This window comes from Ammospiza nelsoni, chromosome 16 (genome assembly GCF_027579445.1).
Source record: "Ammospiza nelsoni isolate bAmmNel1 chromosome 16, bAmmNel1.pri, whole genome shotgun sequence".
Classification (NCBI taxonomy): domain Eukaryota; kingdom Metazoa; phylum Chordata; class Aves; order Passeriformes; family Passerellidae; genus Ammospiza; species Ammospiza nelsoni.
The window spans coordinates 5342003-5357131 of NC_080648.1; the positions used below are offsets into that span (position 1 = coordinate 5342003).

A 15129-nucleotide genomic window follows, 5' to 3' on the forward strand; every position below is an offset into this window, starting at 1 on the left:
CATGATCAAATATCCTCCACAAAGAGAAGCAGTGCTGCTAGGAGCTGGCCCAAGATGAATGTCCAGTCTGTTTTTAGGTTCACATAACTATCCAGTGAGAAATTTGGACTAGACCTTTAATTGCTGCACAGAGAAGCAGCCCTGTGTCACTCCAAAAAAAAAAAGAGGATCACATTTTTCCTCTGATACTGACATTAAAGCGACCAATGAATATTGAGCTCTCAGGTCTGAGGGCAGATTTTTTGGCCCAGATAATTTTCTGAGTGAATAAAATATGAGAAAGACATTGTGTGGCTGGTGCCTTGGGCTTTGCTTTTCAAAAAGTGTTTTATTTCCCTGGCATGCTTTCTGCAGCATCTACTGAACACTGGTGGCGCCTGAAATAATGACCAAGAGGTATTTTCTTCCTGAGATGAGGCTGCTCCAGTTGCTCTAGAGCTCCCAAGTGAGCTCCCTAATGAGTGATAGATGGGAAAAATAACAGGAAGGATCCTTAAATGTTCCAAGTTTTGCATGAAAAATATCTCTTTTTTTGGATGCTGTGTTTGGTACCTAGCCTAGAATTCTCCTACTTTTTGATAGTGGTGTCTTCAGAATGACACAGTGAGTCATAATATTTGACATTTGGGGAGATTTTTACTGGATCTCTAAGCACTTGTCAAGACTGTTCAGAAGAATACTTTAAGAAGAATTATGATTTCCTTTGAGAGTTTTGATACTGTTCATATTTTTTTAAAGCCTGCTTCCTTTGCTTCAAAACAAAACAAAGGAAAAAATAGAAACTTCAAAAGTATGTATTGACCATTTATAGTGCAAGGACAGTTGAAGGCATCTATCCACACTCTCTTCAGTTATTAGAAGGCCTTCCAAAATTATTTCCAGCTTTAGCCCATTTGAGCTCTTTTCATGTCACCAGCCAGTTAATTTTTTAATGTTTATTTTCACATGAGATCCATAGCACACAAGGGACATGGGGAATATCAAGATGACAAACTGGCAGCTCTCCAAGCTTTGTAGCAAGGTGTGCCCTGCTCATGTTCAGGTCTGAGGGAGTGCCTTTGTTAGTTTTTGGGAGGGTTGGTGTCCTGTGGGCTTGGGGATGGCAGTGAACAGACCTGTCCTGTATGGGGATACAGTATGGGTAAATGAAGGTGGTACAGAATGTAATCTTATCCCCTAAAGAGTTGCAGCTGAACCAATTACTAAAGATTAGGAGGAGGCTTGATGTTAACAGGCCTGTTAACAGGTGTCAACAGCTGTCCCCAGTGTTCACAGCTATAGGAACTGAACATCTCTCATTGCTTTTGAGGAGCAGCAAAGTGCAGTGGCCAACCCCAAACCCAGATCTGTTCCCTGGTTCCCATGGATCTGCAGTGTTCAGTTTCCTTGGCACATCCCCTTTCCTCAGCTGGATATTTTCATTGTATTTGCACAGGGTTTGTCCAGGGCTGTGAAAAGATTTGGTAGCCTGTGACTGTGTTTGCAGGGGTCTGAGGATGAGGGAAGAGATGAGGATCTGACTCCATGTTTCAGAAGGCTTGATTTTTTATTTTATGATATATATTATATTAAAACTATACTAAAAGATTAGAAGAAAGGATTTCATCAGAAGGCTAGCTAAGAATAGAAAAAGAAGGAATGAATAACAAAGGCTTGTGTCTCGGACTCTCTGTCTGAGCCAGCTGACTGTGATTGGCCGTTAATTAGAAACAACCAACATGAGACCAATCAAAGATCTGCCTGCTGCATTCCACAGCAGCAGATAATCAATGTTTACATTTTGTTCCTGAGGTCTCTCAGCTTCTCAGGAGGAAAAATCCTAAGGCAAGGATTTTTCATAAAACATGTCTGTGACAGTAGCCTTTAACAGTGGTAGCTGCCTAGGATCCCTTGGCTCCAGGTGGAATTGCTTGTCCTGTAACTTCTGTGCACAATAAACTGCAGGATGCCATGGCAGACTCCCCTGGCAGTGCCAGCCCAGCACCAAGCCAGTAGGGTTTGTATGGCCCACAAGGATGGGGTTTGTGCTGGAGGTGCCCCCTCCCATGGGTTGTGTTCCTGCTCTCATTTACACTTGACAGCTCTCAAAAGCAGATCTAGGACACATTCATGTTTGAAACACACAAAAACAATTGACAAACACATATTATACTTCCATTCTCAGAGGAAGAGTCATACCAAGAGCTATGTATCTTGTGCTGGAGGGAGGCTGGACATGTGGGAGGGATAACCTGACAGAGCAGTAGCAGCTGGGGGAGTTAACAAACCACACCTATCAGCACCAGAATAATCCTCAAAACTGTGCTCTCAGCCAGCTCACCAGATCACAGAACTGATAAAAGATGGATGGTTCTGATTTGCATTTTCCATCTGAATTTTGATCTTTGTGGTTTGCTTGGCTTGTGTTTTCAGGTGTTTCTCTGTAACCACTAGAGTGTAGAGAAATGTGAGGATTTTTGAGAATGGCATTTCTCCCAGGACAGGCGGAGCTGCAGCTCCATGAAAACCTTCCAGAACAATGCCAGCCCACCAGTGCCTCCCACATTATCCTTTTTCCCCACCATTCCCATGGCCTGTTGGTTATGTGATGGTGTGTACTATGTACAGGCACAGAAAATATGTGTAACCTTGAAACCCTGCAGATGTAGTCCTCTGGTGGAGCTGCACAGGGGGTTTGGGACTGCAGATTTTTTGGGGTTCCATGCTGGGATTACCTGACCTTTGCTTTCCCTGCAAGGCTTTGGGAGGTGTGGGATAGGTTTCTGTGTGATTCTAGGGAAGGCAAAGATCTCTGTGGTCTTTGGCTGCATCTCAAATCCTGGGGTACTGAAGTGTGACCTAATAATTTAGAACTCAAAGAAGGATTGTATTTAAATAAACTATCACGGCTTGAATGTTCTACAGCTATTAATTATTAAAACTTATACAAATCCAGGGAGGTTCATGGCATGTTATACACCAGACCTAGAAACAGCTGAGCTGGGCTTACATGAGGTAGATTTTTTTTTCTAAAAAGACATCATCTCCTGTGAGCACAATAGAGCTAGTACTTCTCTTATAAATAGTGAATGTTTTATAATTGCATGCAGTCCTAAAGCTGGTTCCTATTATGGAGAGTCACAGAGGTTCTGGGGGGAGGGTTTGTGGCTTGTTGTTCTTTCCCAGAATGATGTCCAATCAGCTTCTTTGGCAGTGTATTAACCATGGCTGAAATATGTGCCCGTGTGAAAATGTTAGGGTCCAATGAGCAACTTCACTTTTGTGTCACTTTCTTGCTTTGAAACGAGAGGTTCTGGGTCAGGAGCTGCCCATTTGATCCCTTGTCTGTCTGCAAGTGGAGTTCATAGTCAGTGCTTTTACAGCAGGCTTTCAAACCCCTGTGACAGGAACAGTGTGGTCACTGCAGGTCAAAGGAGCTGATTTAATGAAGTCTCACGTGCCCTCAACAAGCAATTTTGTCACTTCCTGCTGAACTACTGAGCTGTCTGCACGTGGGGAGATTGGCCATCCCTGGACATCTTGGGTGTTCAGCATTGTTCAAGCTGTGTCACAGCTTTTTTTGCTTTTCCTTTGCCTCAGGTGAGCTGTGTGATGAAGTGATTAACCACTGTGTTCCTGAGCTAAATCCCTGCCAGCACGAGTCCAAATGTGTTCCCCTGGACAAAGGCACCAGGTAAGAGAGTGTGTGTGTTGGTCTCTGCACAGAGGGCACATTCATCCATTGGCTTGACTGGAGTTGTTCTGGCAATGAGTGGGGAGCAAAAATCTCCAAAATTAACACAAATTATGCAAGGCTATATACATTTGAGTTTTCTGTGCCACATTTTAACTTTAATCCATACATAAATACTTTTCTAGCTTTCTGTGGTTTACTGAAAATAATGGATGTACCCTCAGAGCAGAGGAATTATTCTGAAATAGAGCATGGCAATAGGAGAATTTATGGAGCAGTCACTGCAAAGCACCTTATCCTACATCACAAACCAAGGAGAGTTTCCTTATGTGATCCTTGGGGCACTTATAAATTCAAGCAGTGTAAGAGGAGCCTGAACAGTTCAGAGCTGGTGGCTCCAGCTCAGGAGCTGCCTTTTCCATTGGCTTTGCCTGGCTCATCTGGGCTTTGGTGATGTCTGCATTTGCATTTTCCTCTTGGGAATGACACTGGCTGTGTCTCAGGGGTGAGAGAAAGCCTCGTGTTCTGGATGGCAGCAAAGCACCAGGAGCTTTGGGCCCGGGGACTTGGAGAGGTGGCAGTGGCAGCGTTCGTGGCTTGTCTCAAGAGGGACTGGCAGAGCAATTTAGCAAATAGAGACAGCAGGAAAGTCCAGCTCTGTGAAAACCTTGTCAGGAAAAGATCTCAGGAGACAAATCCAGGAGAGGTGAGTGCAGAATGAGCTGCTCTCTGCCCCTTCCCTGAGGCTGTTTGGCAGGGCAGCCCTGGGGGCTCACTGATCCCCTCTGGGCTCTGTCCTCTGCCAGGACAGGGAAGGTGACAGGCTTTGCTCCTCCTGGCAACTTCCAGCTGGGGTCAGATTGCGTCCTGTGAAGTGACCAGCATGTCAGAACAGTGTGAACTGCCACACGGGACATTTCAGGAGGGTTAGAAGGAAATGAATCAAAACCTTAGAGAAGGTGGCTATCTCAGCTGACTCTCTGCTAGACAGGCAGTACAGCACCAGCCTTTCTTTTGGGTGAAAAGCCTCCAGACAGAAATGTTTCTAAATCTTGAAGAAGATGAAGCTATTAAATGGTGAGGACGGTTCCTGAACTGATGTGTAGGCACCAGACAAGGAGGTGTGTGCCAGTGCATCAATAGTTCCTGATGTTCTTTCCAGGTTTTGTTCCCAATTAATCCATCACTTGGTTAATCCAGCACTTTTGGGTAATTCAGTAGCTACAACATGTTTTGAGGTGAAGGCTTGTAACTCAAATTGCCTTCTTTTAGAGCATGGAGGGGTGCAGGCAGCTGTGAATGGTTTTCCCATTGCTGGAAGCATTGTCATACCTTCCACCCAAACTATTTGAGTAAACAAGATAGTTTTTCTCACATGCTTGCTAGAAAAGTGTTCTTCACAGTAGGGCCACTAGCCCTTGAGGGGAGCTAAATAACTGCTTTTAAGTATTTTTCTGCTACTCTTTGTTGTGTTATTCTTCCCACTATTCATAGAACACTGTCCCAGACATCTTTTATAAAAAATCCTTTCCTTAGGATTTTTCCTCCTGAGAAGCCGAGAGGCCTCCGGAACAAAATGTAAACAATGGTTATCTGCTGCTGTGGAATGCAACAGGTGCATCTGGGATTGGTCTGTGTTGGATATTTGTAATTAATGGCCAATCACAGCTGGCTCAGACTCTGAGACACAAGCTTTTGTTATTGATTCTTTCTTTATCTATTCTTATATTCATTTTTCTGAATGAAATCCTTTCTTCTATTCCTTTAGTATAGTTTTAATGTAATATATATCATAAAATAATAAATCAAGCCTTCTGAAACATGGATTCAGATCCTCATCTCTTCCCTCATCCTCAGACCCCTGTGAACACGGTCACAGAACACTACAGAAAAATCCATTATTTCTTTATTCTCCTGTCCCATTTTGCTTTCTAGCAGCCAAACTTGAGAAGTGAAGGAGCCTTGAATGTAGAGGTGTCCAAGCATTGCTATTTCTTTCATACTTTGGTGGCACCAGACCATTCAGAAATGAGCCCTCAGCAGTTGTGCAGTGATGTGTGGATGCTGCTGGGGCTCTGAAAACAGCAGCCTGTGCTCCTGTGCTGATCCCCTGAGCTCCTGTGGTGCAGGATGAGGCTCCTGAAGGAGGAATCTGGCTCCTGTCCATCTGTCTGTCTGCTTCAGAGGCAGGGAGTGTCAATGGCAGGAGTGCGCTGGGCATGTGAGCAGGACACACCAGTCTGTCTGTCCTGCTCTCAGCTCTGGTCAGTCTGCAGCTCTGCAGATGGAAGAAAAGATGACAAAGACAGGAAAAAAAAAGATAGGAAGCCAAGTTATTTATTGATGTGGGGAGAGAAATTCCATCCTGGCCCTGCCATAGGAGCTGTGATTCACGGCTTTAATACAACAGACATTGAGTGCATGCAGATGCAAATCCCCTCAGATAGGCCAACAATTTAAATACCACTGGACATGTTTTAGGCTCTCTGTGATACTGGGAATCTTGCCATCACTACAAGGCTGTAGGAGAAAACAAGATTTCAACTGTAGTGGTATCAGATGGTCACTGGGAAATGAGATATCTAATAATTTAAATTACTCTCTTGCCAGGATCAGAACATCAAAGTTTCTTTGCCACCTCCTTTACTACATCAGATTTTACTGATGGACCTTCAGTATGTGTGGGACTGTGGGATAAGGATGGAGTTACCATGCCCCATTCCCTGATGGCACAGACCCTGAGTTTCTAGGAGATGAGGAACTCATGGGGCTGAATTTCTCCCCTTCTGGACTTCAGGCAGGCATTTTTTGGTAGCTTCAGCTTAGATGTGACACTCCAAGAGCTCAGAGAAGACTGACCCAAAAGGAATTCCATGCTTCTAAAGCCAAGCTTGGAAGCAAACTGCACTATTTCAGTGTGTCTGTGGCTGCACAGAGCTCTTTGCTTTTGGAGTTAAATTTGCAGGTGGCTTTCCTCCCTTCCAGCCTCCACATCTTTAGTATGCTGTTACTGTATAGAAGAAGAGTAGCTTTCTATATGCCAGAAAACAAAACAAAACAAAACAGCCTTTAACACAATGAAATTACTTCCAAAAAATAACTTCAAGAAAGGAGCATGTTTTTCCATTCACTGTATTGATGTTGGAGCATGATATAAATATACTTTATTATTCTAAAGCTTGGAATTATTACCTGACAGCTTAAAATGCTGATTTAATGCAGCCCCGCAGAGAAAAGTGGTGGTTCTGTCATTACTGAGATAGCCAATACACATCATAAAAGTGATGCATGGCAGCCCTGAATAAGGAACTGCACATTGTTCATTATTACATCACTTTATATTAGGACTGCGGGGATCAATAAAAAACAACAGGATTAAATGCTGCCAGTTCCCCTCACAAAGCCTTTTGATTGACACTGTTTCCTTGCAGGTGTGTCTGCAATGCTGCCAGAAAACACTGCCCATTTCTTAGGGTTTGGGGCAGGAACACCTCTTGTTTTTTGCTCTTTGCTCTGATTTGCCATCTCCATTATGTTAACCACAGTATTCCCTGAGGCAGCAAGGTGTAAAATGGCAATGCACACATGCAGAGGTGGGAGATGGACCCTGCTGTGGCTGCCAGGTGATGGTGGGGCTGTCCTGGAGGGAGGGTTCTGCATGCCCCTACCCCTGCCCAGGGACAGACCAGGCTGTGCCCCATCTCCTCCTTCAGCCAGCCAGGCCATGCTCTGCAAGGAACTGGAGCTCACATTCGGTGTGAGTGACCCTGGGTGGGGTGGCTGCTGTCACCCTGCAGCCTCTCTGGCCACTGGCACTCACAGGTGACACTGTGGATCCTGCAGTGCCACCCAGCTCAGCCGTGGGAGCAGCCAGGAGCTGTCACTGGGGACAGCACAAGGAGGCTGCCTGGGAGTGGCAGTGGTGTTTCCTCATCACTCCTGTGTGTCCAGCTCCTCTGAAGAGGTTTCCCCCAAGTTTCCTCCTGCATTTACCCCCCCAGGCTGCTGGCAGGGAGGAGGAGGAGTAGACCAGATGAAGAGATTGATGGAGCAGTAGCCTCTCTCCTGATGCCACATCCTCAGCTTTATAATGTCTCTCTTCTTCCAGCTACCAGTGACTACCACACTGTGTCCAACCACAGGCTCTAGCAAGAGCACAAACCTCTCCTTTAGTGCTGAAATTCTCTGCAGCTCTTCCCCTGATTTGCTTGAAGTGCCTTTTGTTTTCCAGATGTGCAACATCCAGCTGGGAGGACTAAAACGTGTTTTATGGACTAAAGAGTGTTCATTACTAAACATTGCCTACAGGATAGATTCAAAAAAAAGGCTGCTCAGCAATCCCAAAAGATCTGATCCAAGTCAGAGACTTTGAGATGCATTTTCTATTGTCAGGTTATAAACTTCTGCAGTACTTATAAATAGAAATGCTGATGCAGCCTTTGTATAGCACACTTGAGAATTGTATCAAATGAAAGCAACAGGCAGTGTCTGCAGGTCTGGGTGCATCCCACTGTGCTCCATCCCACGGTGTCACCCACCCCACAGCAGAAGGCGCAGTGTCACCATGGCAAAGGACACACTGCAAAGACAACTTTGCACTGCTGCAGCAGCATTTTGAATGGAAATGAATTTTGCCAATGAATGGAAAGCAGTGGTGGTCTCAAAACTTGGTCTTTCTCTCTGAATTTGCTGAGGTTTATAGCTTGTTCACAGACTGTTTTGGAAGGTGGACCCTTCCTGTGTACAGAGCCAAGCTCAGCCACCCAGCAGTGTGCAGGCACTGGCAAAATCCTACTGTGGGGCATCAGGGGCACTGCCCTTGCAGAATATTGCCCCTTATTCTGTAAGGTCAGGGAGGGGATTGTCACCTTTAGCACAACTGGGACTCTGCAGGGTGAGCACCCCTCTCACAGACTCGGCTGAGGAGAAGCTGGAGGATGGTGGTGCTTTGCTCCAGTGGGATTTTAGCAGGCTGCAGAGCCTCAAATGCAGCCAGCCAGGAGGGACCTGGGCAGGAGCTGTGCTTGATGCTGCCAGCAATAATTGCAAACGTGTCCCCACCCCAAATCCAACAGGTGCTGGGCTGCCGGTGTGAAAGGAGCCATTAACAGGGATGTTGTGCCTTTCAGATGTGAGTGCCTGCCGGGCTACAGCGGCAAGCGCTGCGAAGTGGATGATGATGACTGCGTGGGACACAAGTGCCGGCACGGCGCCGCCTGCGTGGACGCGGTCAATGGCTACACCTGCGTGTGCCCGCAGGGCTTCAGGTACGGCAGGGCTCGCCCCGAGCCCCCCCAGCCTCACCAGCCTCTAACAGCACTGATCTGACATCCCCATCAGCCTCTAACCCAGCCTGATCTGACATCCCCATCAGCCTCTAACCCAGCCTGATCTGACATCCCCATCAGCCTCTAACCCAGCCTGATCTGACACCTCCACCAGCCTCTAACCCAGCCTGATCTGACATCCCCATCAGCCTCTAACCCAGCCTGATCTCCCATCCTCATCAGCCTCTCCCAGAACTGATCTCCCATCCTCACCAGCCTCTAACCCAGCCCTGACATCCCCATCAGCCCCTAACCCAGCACTGATCTCCCATCCCCATCAGCCTCTAACCCAGCCTGATCTCCCATCCACAACAGCCTCTAACACAGCCCTGATCTCCCATCCCCATCATCCTCTCTAGCACTGATCTGACAAATTCTCCCTGTGAACAGGTGCCTGTCCCTGCTTAAAAGGAGGTTCTAACAAGTTAATTGGATATTTTTGCTTGGAAAGCAGTGATTTTGGGGCAGTGCCATGTGAGTGAATGCCCCAGCCATCCCTGCTCACACACAGAGCACACTACCTAGCACACTCACCTAAGTTATACAGAGATAAAACCTGCATGTGCAGAGTGAGCAAAGGAGAATAAAATTGTGTTTATGAACCCTACCAACTGGCTGCAGGGAAAATGTGAGTCTGAGGATTTTGTGGCAGTGTCTCTGTGTCTCTTGGACGAGCTCAGAATGATGCAGGCTGTAAATTTCCAGCCTCTCATTCTGACAGCTGCCAATATATCTGACTCCTGGAAATCTCTGTCTGTCAAAGATAAGTGTGCTCCTCCAAATGGATTCACTAATCATTGCCTGGGGCTGGATACTGGCTTCCTTCCAGCTAAACCTTTTCTGTGTTTGAAATACACACATGAGACAAAGAAGGGGTACCTGTAAAGATCAGTCTTGACAAAGCAGAAATTGCATGAACACTTATAAATCATCTTCTCTGCTTTGTATCTGCAACTGTTTTCATTCTTCTTGCTTTCATCCTTGCTGGTCTGGGGTTTTTTCCTTCTCTCCCAACACACATTTCTGTTGCAAAGCAGACAGCCTTCCCTGAACAGGCATTGATATATAACATGATGTCAGCCCATGGTTTCACAGAATCAGGCTTGTTATTTACAAGGTATCAGATATCCTCTGAATTTCAAATTCATACCCTTCTCTCCCTGTTTCACTCTCTGCTGCAATCCATTTGGTGGCCTGAGGGATGCTGCAGATTGGTGACTGGTGAGGCTAACGTGACTGTGGGATGTAAATCCTCAGTGTTAGCCAATTGTTAGAGCTGAGAAATGGATTGCAAAGCCACGTCTGGAGTCAAGGCTAACTCCAGCCTGTCATCACATGGGGCTGACTTTTGCTGCAAGTCCCCTGATTTTTTAAGGCCTGTAAGCACTAGGCAGTGATGAATGTGAGGAGTTTTTCTGGGAAAGCAGAGTCACAGTGTTTGTCAGAGATGTTCTGAGCTGACACAGCTGGGTGGAGCAGCAGGGGTAGGTGGGAGGTTGGTCTGGTCCCTTCCCATGTACCAAAGAGCTCTCCTGGCAATTTAAACAGTGCCCCAGGTTGTCTGGTCTCACACCAGGGACATCAAGAGCAGGACCTGGAGCAGCCCAGTCTTCTCCCTTGATCAAATGAGAGCTCTCATTCCACTAACAGTCCTCCAAGGAGAGGAATCTTTCTACACTAAGCTCCAAAACTCAACTACCAGCTTAGACAGCACTTCACAGCCCAAGGAAACCATGGGCAAGTAAAGTAATTCCACTGCCTGTCAACAGCACAGCCAGATTGACTTGAGTTCTCCTGTTTGCTTTCTTTTTTCCACTAGTCCATGCCACTTCCCTAAATTTCCTGTGCAAGATGCAAGGAAGACATGGGTCTGTGGGGAGGAAAACCTCACACTGAGCACTACTACACTCCCTGTGCCAAGGCAGACAGCAAGATGGAGCCCCATGTGTTCTCCATGCAGAACAGTCCCTGATCTTGTTTGATTTCAGGATTAAAATTCTGCTAACAAAACATGATCTCATTATTCTTCCCATGACTCAAGCCTTTTGTAGTTTAAAGGCCTCTGCTGCTCTGAAGGGGGTTCTGAGGTTTGGGCTTTTTTCCTGTTAAGATTACAAATGCAAATATGGTGATTGACAGAGCTCAGCCTTCTGATGTTCAGGGTTACAGACTCCCCTGTCCTCACAGCTGCCTTGGGCATGGGGATGTGTGACAAGGAGATAACTGTGCACGTGTTTGAAGGCTGCAAGTGTTGATGAAAAGGAGAAAACATGAGGGGTGGCCCAACAAAGGTAACTAGGAGACCTAAGATGATGATTAATAAAGTTTTTTGGCGAAGTATCAGGAATCATTTCCCAGCAGTGAGTTTGCAGAGTGCCCTCCCAATTATTCAGAGCTTATGCTGTTGTAATAAAGGCACAGACCTGTAATGATTTTATGGTTGTCGCTACGCTGTGTGTCAGAGCCACACATTAAAAAGATGTTAAAACTTCCATCCTCACACAGCTGAACAAATGGCATTGGGTAATTCTGAGCAGGGTAGGCAGGGCCTCATGCACAGTGAGGCTCTCATGACAGCCCCAAAGATCAATAGTGCCACCATGCACACACTCACTCTCCCATTTCACCCCTTCCCATTCACTGGTCAGGTGTAGCTGTGCTCCTTGCAGCACCTTTCCTTAGCACTCACCAACTCCTCCCAGCTGCAGAATCTGCTTTCCTCCTGAAAAGTTTTCAGTGTTTTCTTCCCAAAATAGCACTCATTTGCCCCCTGCAGATGAAAACGTTTTAGAGAATTGGTGAGCCCCGCTGAATAAACCCTGAGTTCTCCAAGCTTCCCTCCAGCAATCAGCCTCTCAGTGGTGCTGCCTGGTAAATGCTGCTCTGGTGGGGAAGCACACATTATCTGCAGAGCCTGATGGAAGCACTGCTCCTCTGTGCTGCAGATGCTCCTGGGCTCTCCACTGGGACACACTGCTGCAAGGAGCTCACAGTGATTATTTAAATAAATGAGATTGTACCAGGCAGAATGGACTTGGACAAGCTATGGAAGGAAGGCAGGCTGTGTTCCACATTCCACTGCTGGGGAAATAAATCTTATTTATTATTTCTAAATATATACTAATAAAAAATGTTTAAAATTAAAAAGGAAAGGGCCTTGACAGACCTGTCACTAATGTAAGTTCTAGGTGCCAGTATTAGGAGAGCTGCCCTGGTAAAACCATGCACCAGGGGGGGTTTCACAGCAAGCAAGGGTGTGCAGGAGCCATACCAGGAGCCTGGGGAATCTTTCAGAGCAGCACTAAGCACAGACAATCTGGCTTCTTCCAACATTTGCTTTCTGTTAGTGGAGGCTGTTGTGGGTCACGTGGATTTTTTATTATGATTATTTTTAACCTCCAAAAAATTAAAATTATATGCACTGATTTTCCTTCTGTTTCCTACTTGCTGCCAAAGACAAAACAAAACAATGGGCATTAGGTGGAAGGGAGCTCACAGGCTGGGTTAGCAGTGCTCTGTTCTGTGGTACCTCTGGAAAGGGATTCGCTGTTTGCAGAGCAGACTCAAATCACAGATGTAGGATGGGGAGGTCTCAGGTTTGGGTTTAAATGGCTCACAGGCTTCACTGGGAAGCTCTGCAGGGCACAGATGGGTGGAAGCTGTTTCAGCCAGGCTGCAGTGCCTTGCAGAGCTGAAGAACCAGAGCAAAGGGCAGTTCAGGCTGCTCTCAGTGCCTCAATGTCCCCCAGGGGCAGAGGGCATCCTTTGAATCTGCCAATCACTCAACGCCCTCCTGGAATGCCAGGACTGACAGACAGTGCCGGGAGGGGAAAGGAGCAGTGACTGACACACCTGGGAGGGATCATCAGGGGAGGGACCCGAAGTTCTGAGCTATACCCAGAAATCACAACACAACACGAGTATTAAAGACCTGTTTTGCAAAGATAAACAAAACTCCACAACTTTGTGAAAGTTGTAATGCTGGTATGTTTATTCCAGCACTGGACACATGTGGAGATTACTGTCCTTAGAAGATGTATACCTCTGAGAACTTCAGGTCCCTTTTTATCCCCCTCTCAAATACATATGCATACAATTTCACAGTAGGTTCATACATATTCATTTTTATGAATTTTGCGTGACATTTGCCGCTAGTTCTTTATCAGAAAGAATTCCTAGGTCAGGTTGACCTGCTCTCACAGCAGTCTCTGTCTCTCTCTATCACCCTCTGTCTCCCCCCCTTATCTCTGTCCTTCACCGAAGCAGTTTCTCTGAGCCTGGGCTTTTGCAGTCAGGCTACATAGCTATGTTTTCTAACCATAGACTCAAAGATGTACATTTCACCTAAATCAAAATGGACTTCTACTCTGGAGAATTTCTACTCTGTAGAATTTCTACTTTGTCTCAGACCTTCTGCTTTTATTCTGTTAATTCTGTCCAGCCTCTGTTTTAGGCATGATGCTGATGCTCCAAGGCACCAGCAGCAGCTGAAATAAATACAACAAAGCGCTGGTGACCGAGGCTGAGTTTCCCTTCCCTCTGCAGTGGGCTGTTCTGCGAGACACCGCCGCCCATGGTGCTGCTGCAGACGAGCCCGTGTGACAACTACGAGTGCCAGCACGGCGCGCAGTGCGTGGTGGCGCAGCACGAGCCCGTGTGCCGCTGCCTGGCCGGCTTCGCGGGGCAGCGCTGCGAGAAGCTCATCACCGTCAACTTCGTGGGCAAGGACTCCTACGTGGAGCTGCCCCCCGCCAAAATCCGCCCCCAGGCCAACATCTCCCTGCAGGTTGGTCACAGGAGGCTGCGCGGGTGAAAATTGATGTTTGGTGGTGGTGACGGTGATGCTGTGTCCTCCTGTAGTTGGAGGAAAATGCGTTTTCTAATCTGCTGTTGTGGAAACCCAGAGCATTGGGAATATTTCTCTGTTTGTTCTGGGGTGCCCTGATCCCCAGGGGAGCACTGACTTTGACCCTCATTCATGGAGAAAGTTTCCCAGGCTTCAAGATAGCCTGGAATCCACAAAAGTGTGAAATAGATTATAGAGAGTAGTGTGGGTGTATCACTTGGTGAGAAATTCAGGTTTTGGGATTTTTAGGATGTTGTGGATGGAAGCAAGATGGAGGGCACAGGGTGTTGTTCTGGGCTTCTCCTTCCTTCTTCTTCATGGGTTATGGTGGTATTTTGTAATTGGGCAGGAAAGTCTGCATTGTGGGCTCTGTGGGATCAGTTATTGGGTTAAAAGGGAAAATTATCTAGGTGTCCTTTCTTAATTGGACAGCTTAGACTTAAAAGACCTTGTAACAAGAGATTGTTGGCCATTTTGTGCCTTCTAATGAAAAGCTGCCAAACTCTTTTACTGATAAGAAGTAATAAACACTTGTGGATGGAAGCAAGATGGAGGGGCACAGGGTGTTGTCCTGGCATTCTTCTTCATGCTTCTTCTTCCTTCTTCTTCATGGGTTTTGGTGGCATTTTGTAATTGGGCAGAAAAGTCCCCATTGTGGGCTGTGTAGGATCAGTTATTGGGTTAAAAGGTTGTTCTTTCTTAATCTAGATGTCCTTTCTTAATTGGATAGTTCAGTCTTAAAAGACCTTGTAACAAGAGATTGTTGGCCATTTTGTGCCTTCTAATGAAAAGCTGCCAAACTCAGTACTTGGAGTGTTTTACTGATAAGAAATAACAAACACTTGAATCCCAACGAGAACTACTGCCTCATGTGCCTTCAATCCAGACCCAGAGGAACCCACAACTGGTACACCCACAACTGTAAAGTGTCAGGTTTTGGTGAATTTTCTCCTTGCAATTGTTCCAAATAATCAGTTTCTTTGTTGATATCTAGCATTATGTGACCGTGTCAAGACAGAACAGTGAATGTGACAGCCTGGCCAGAGAGAGAGAAAGGTAGATAAGAATCAGCCCAGGAGACTTTAGGAAGCTGGAGATAAGCAATGATAACAAATTATTAAAACAACCTGTAGGTGGTATTTTACTAATATTTGTTTTCTTGTTATTCTCACAAGATTGTTTACAAATGGGTGTCTTGTTAATTAGCTATTCAGGTGAAATGTTTTGATTAAATGACCAATCAGGCCCACCTGTATCAGAGCAGTGTAGAAAAGAAGCAGTTG

At 46.2% G+C, this 15129-nt stretch overlaps 1 protein-coding gene across 2 annotated transcripts in view; it reads left to right on the forward strand.

Annotated features, from left to right (window-relative positions):
• The window catches only part of SLIT3 (slit guidance ligand 3), a 487770-nt gene that overhangs the window by 446138 nt on the left and 26503 nt on the right, over positions 1 to 15129 (forward strand). For both annotated transcript variants that reach the window (XM_059483464.1, XM_059483463.1), the window contains 3 exons: positions 3580 to 3673; positions 8803 to 8940; positions 13546 to 13786. In XM_059483464.1, the coding sequence (XP_059339447.1) occupies positions 3580 to 3673; positions 8803 to 8940; positions 13546 to 13786 (473 nt within the window). The remainder of the gene's footprint in view (positions 1 to 3579; positions 3674 to 8802; positions 8941 to 13545; positions 13787 to 15129) is intronic.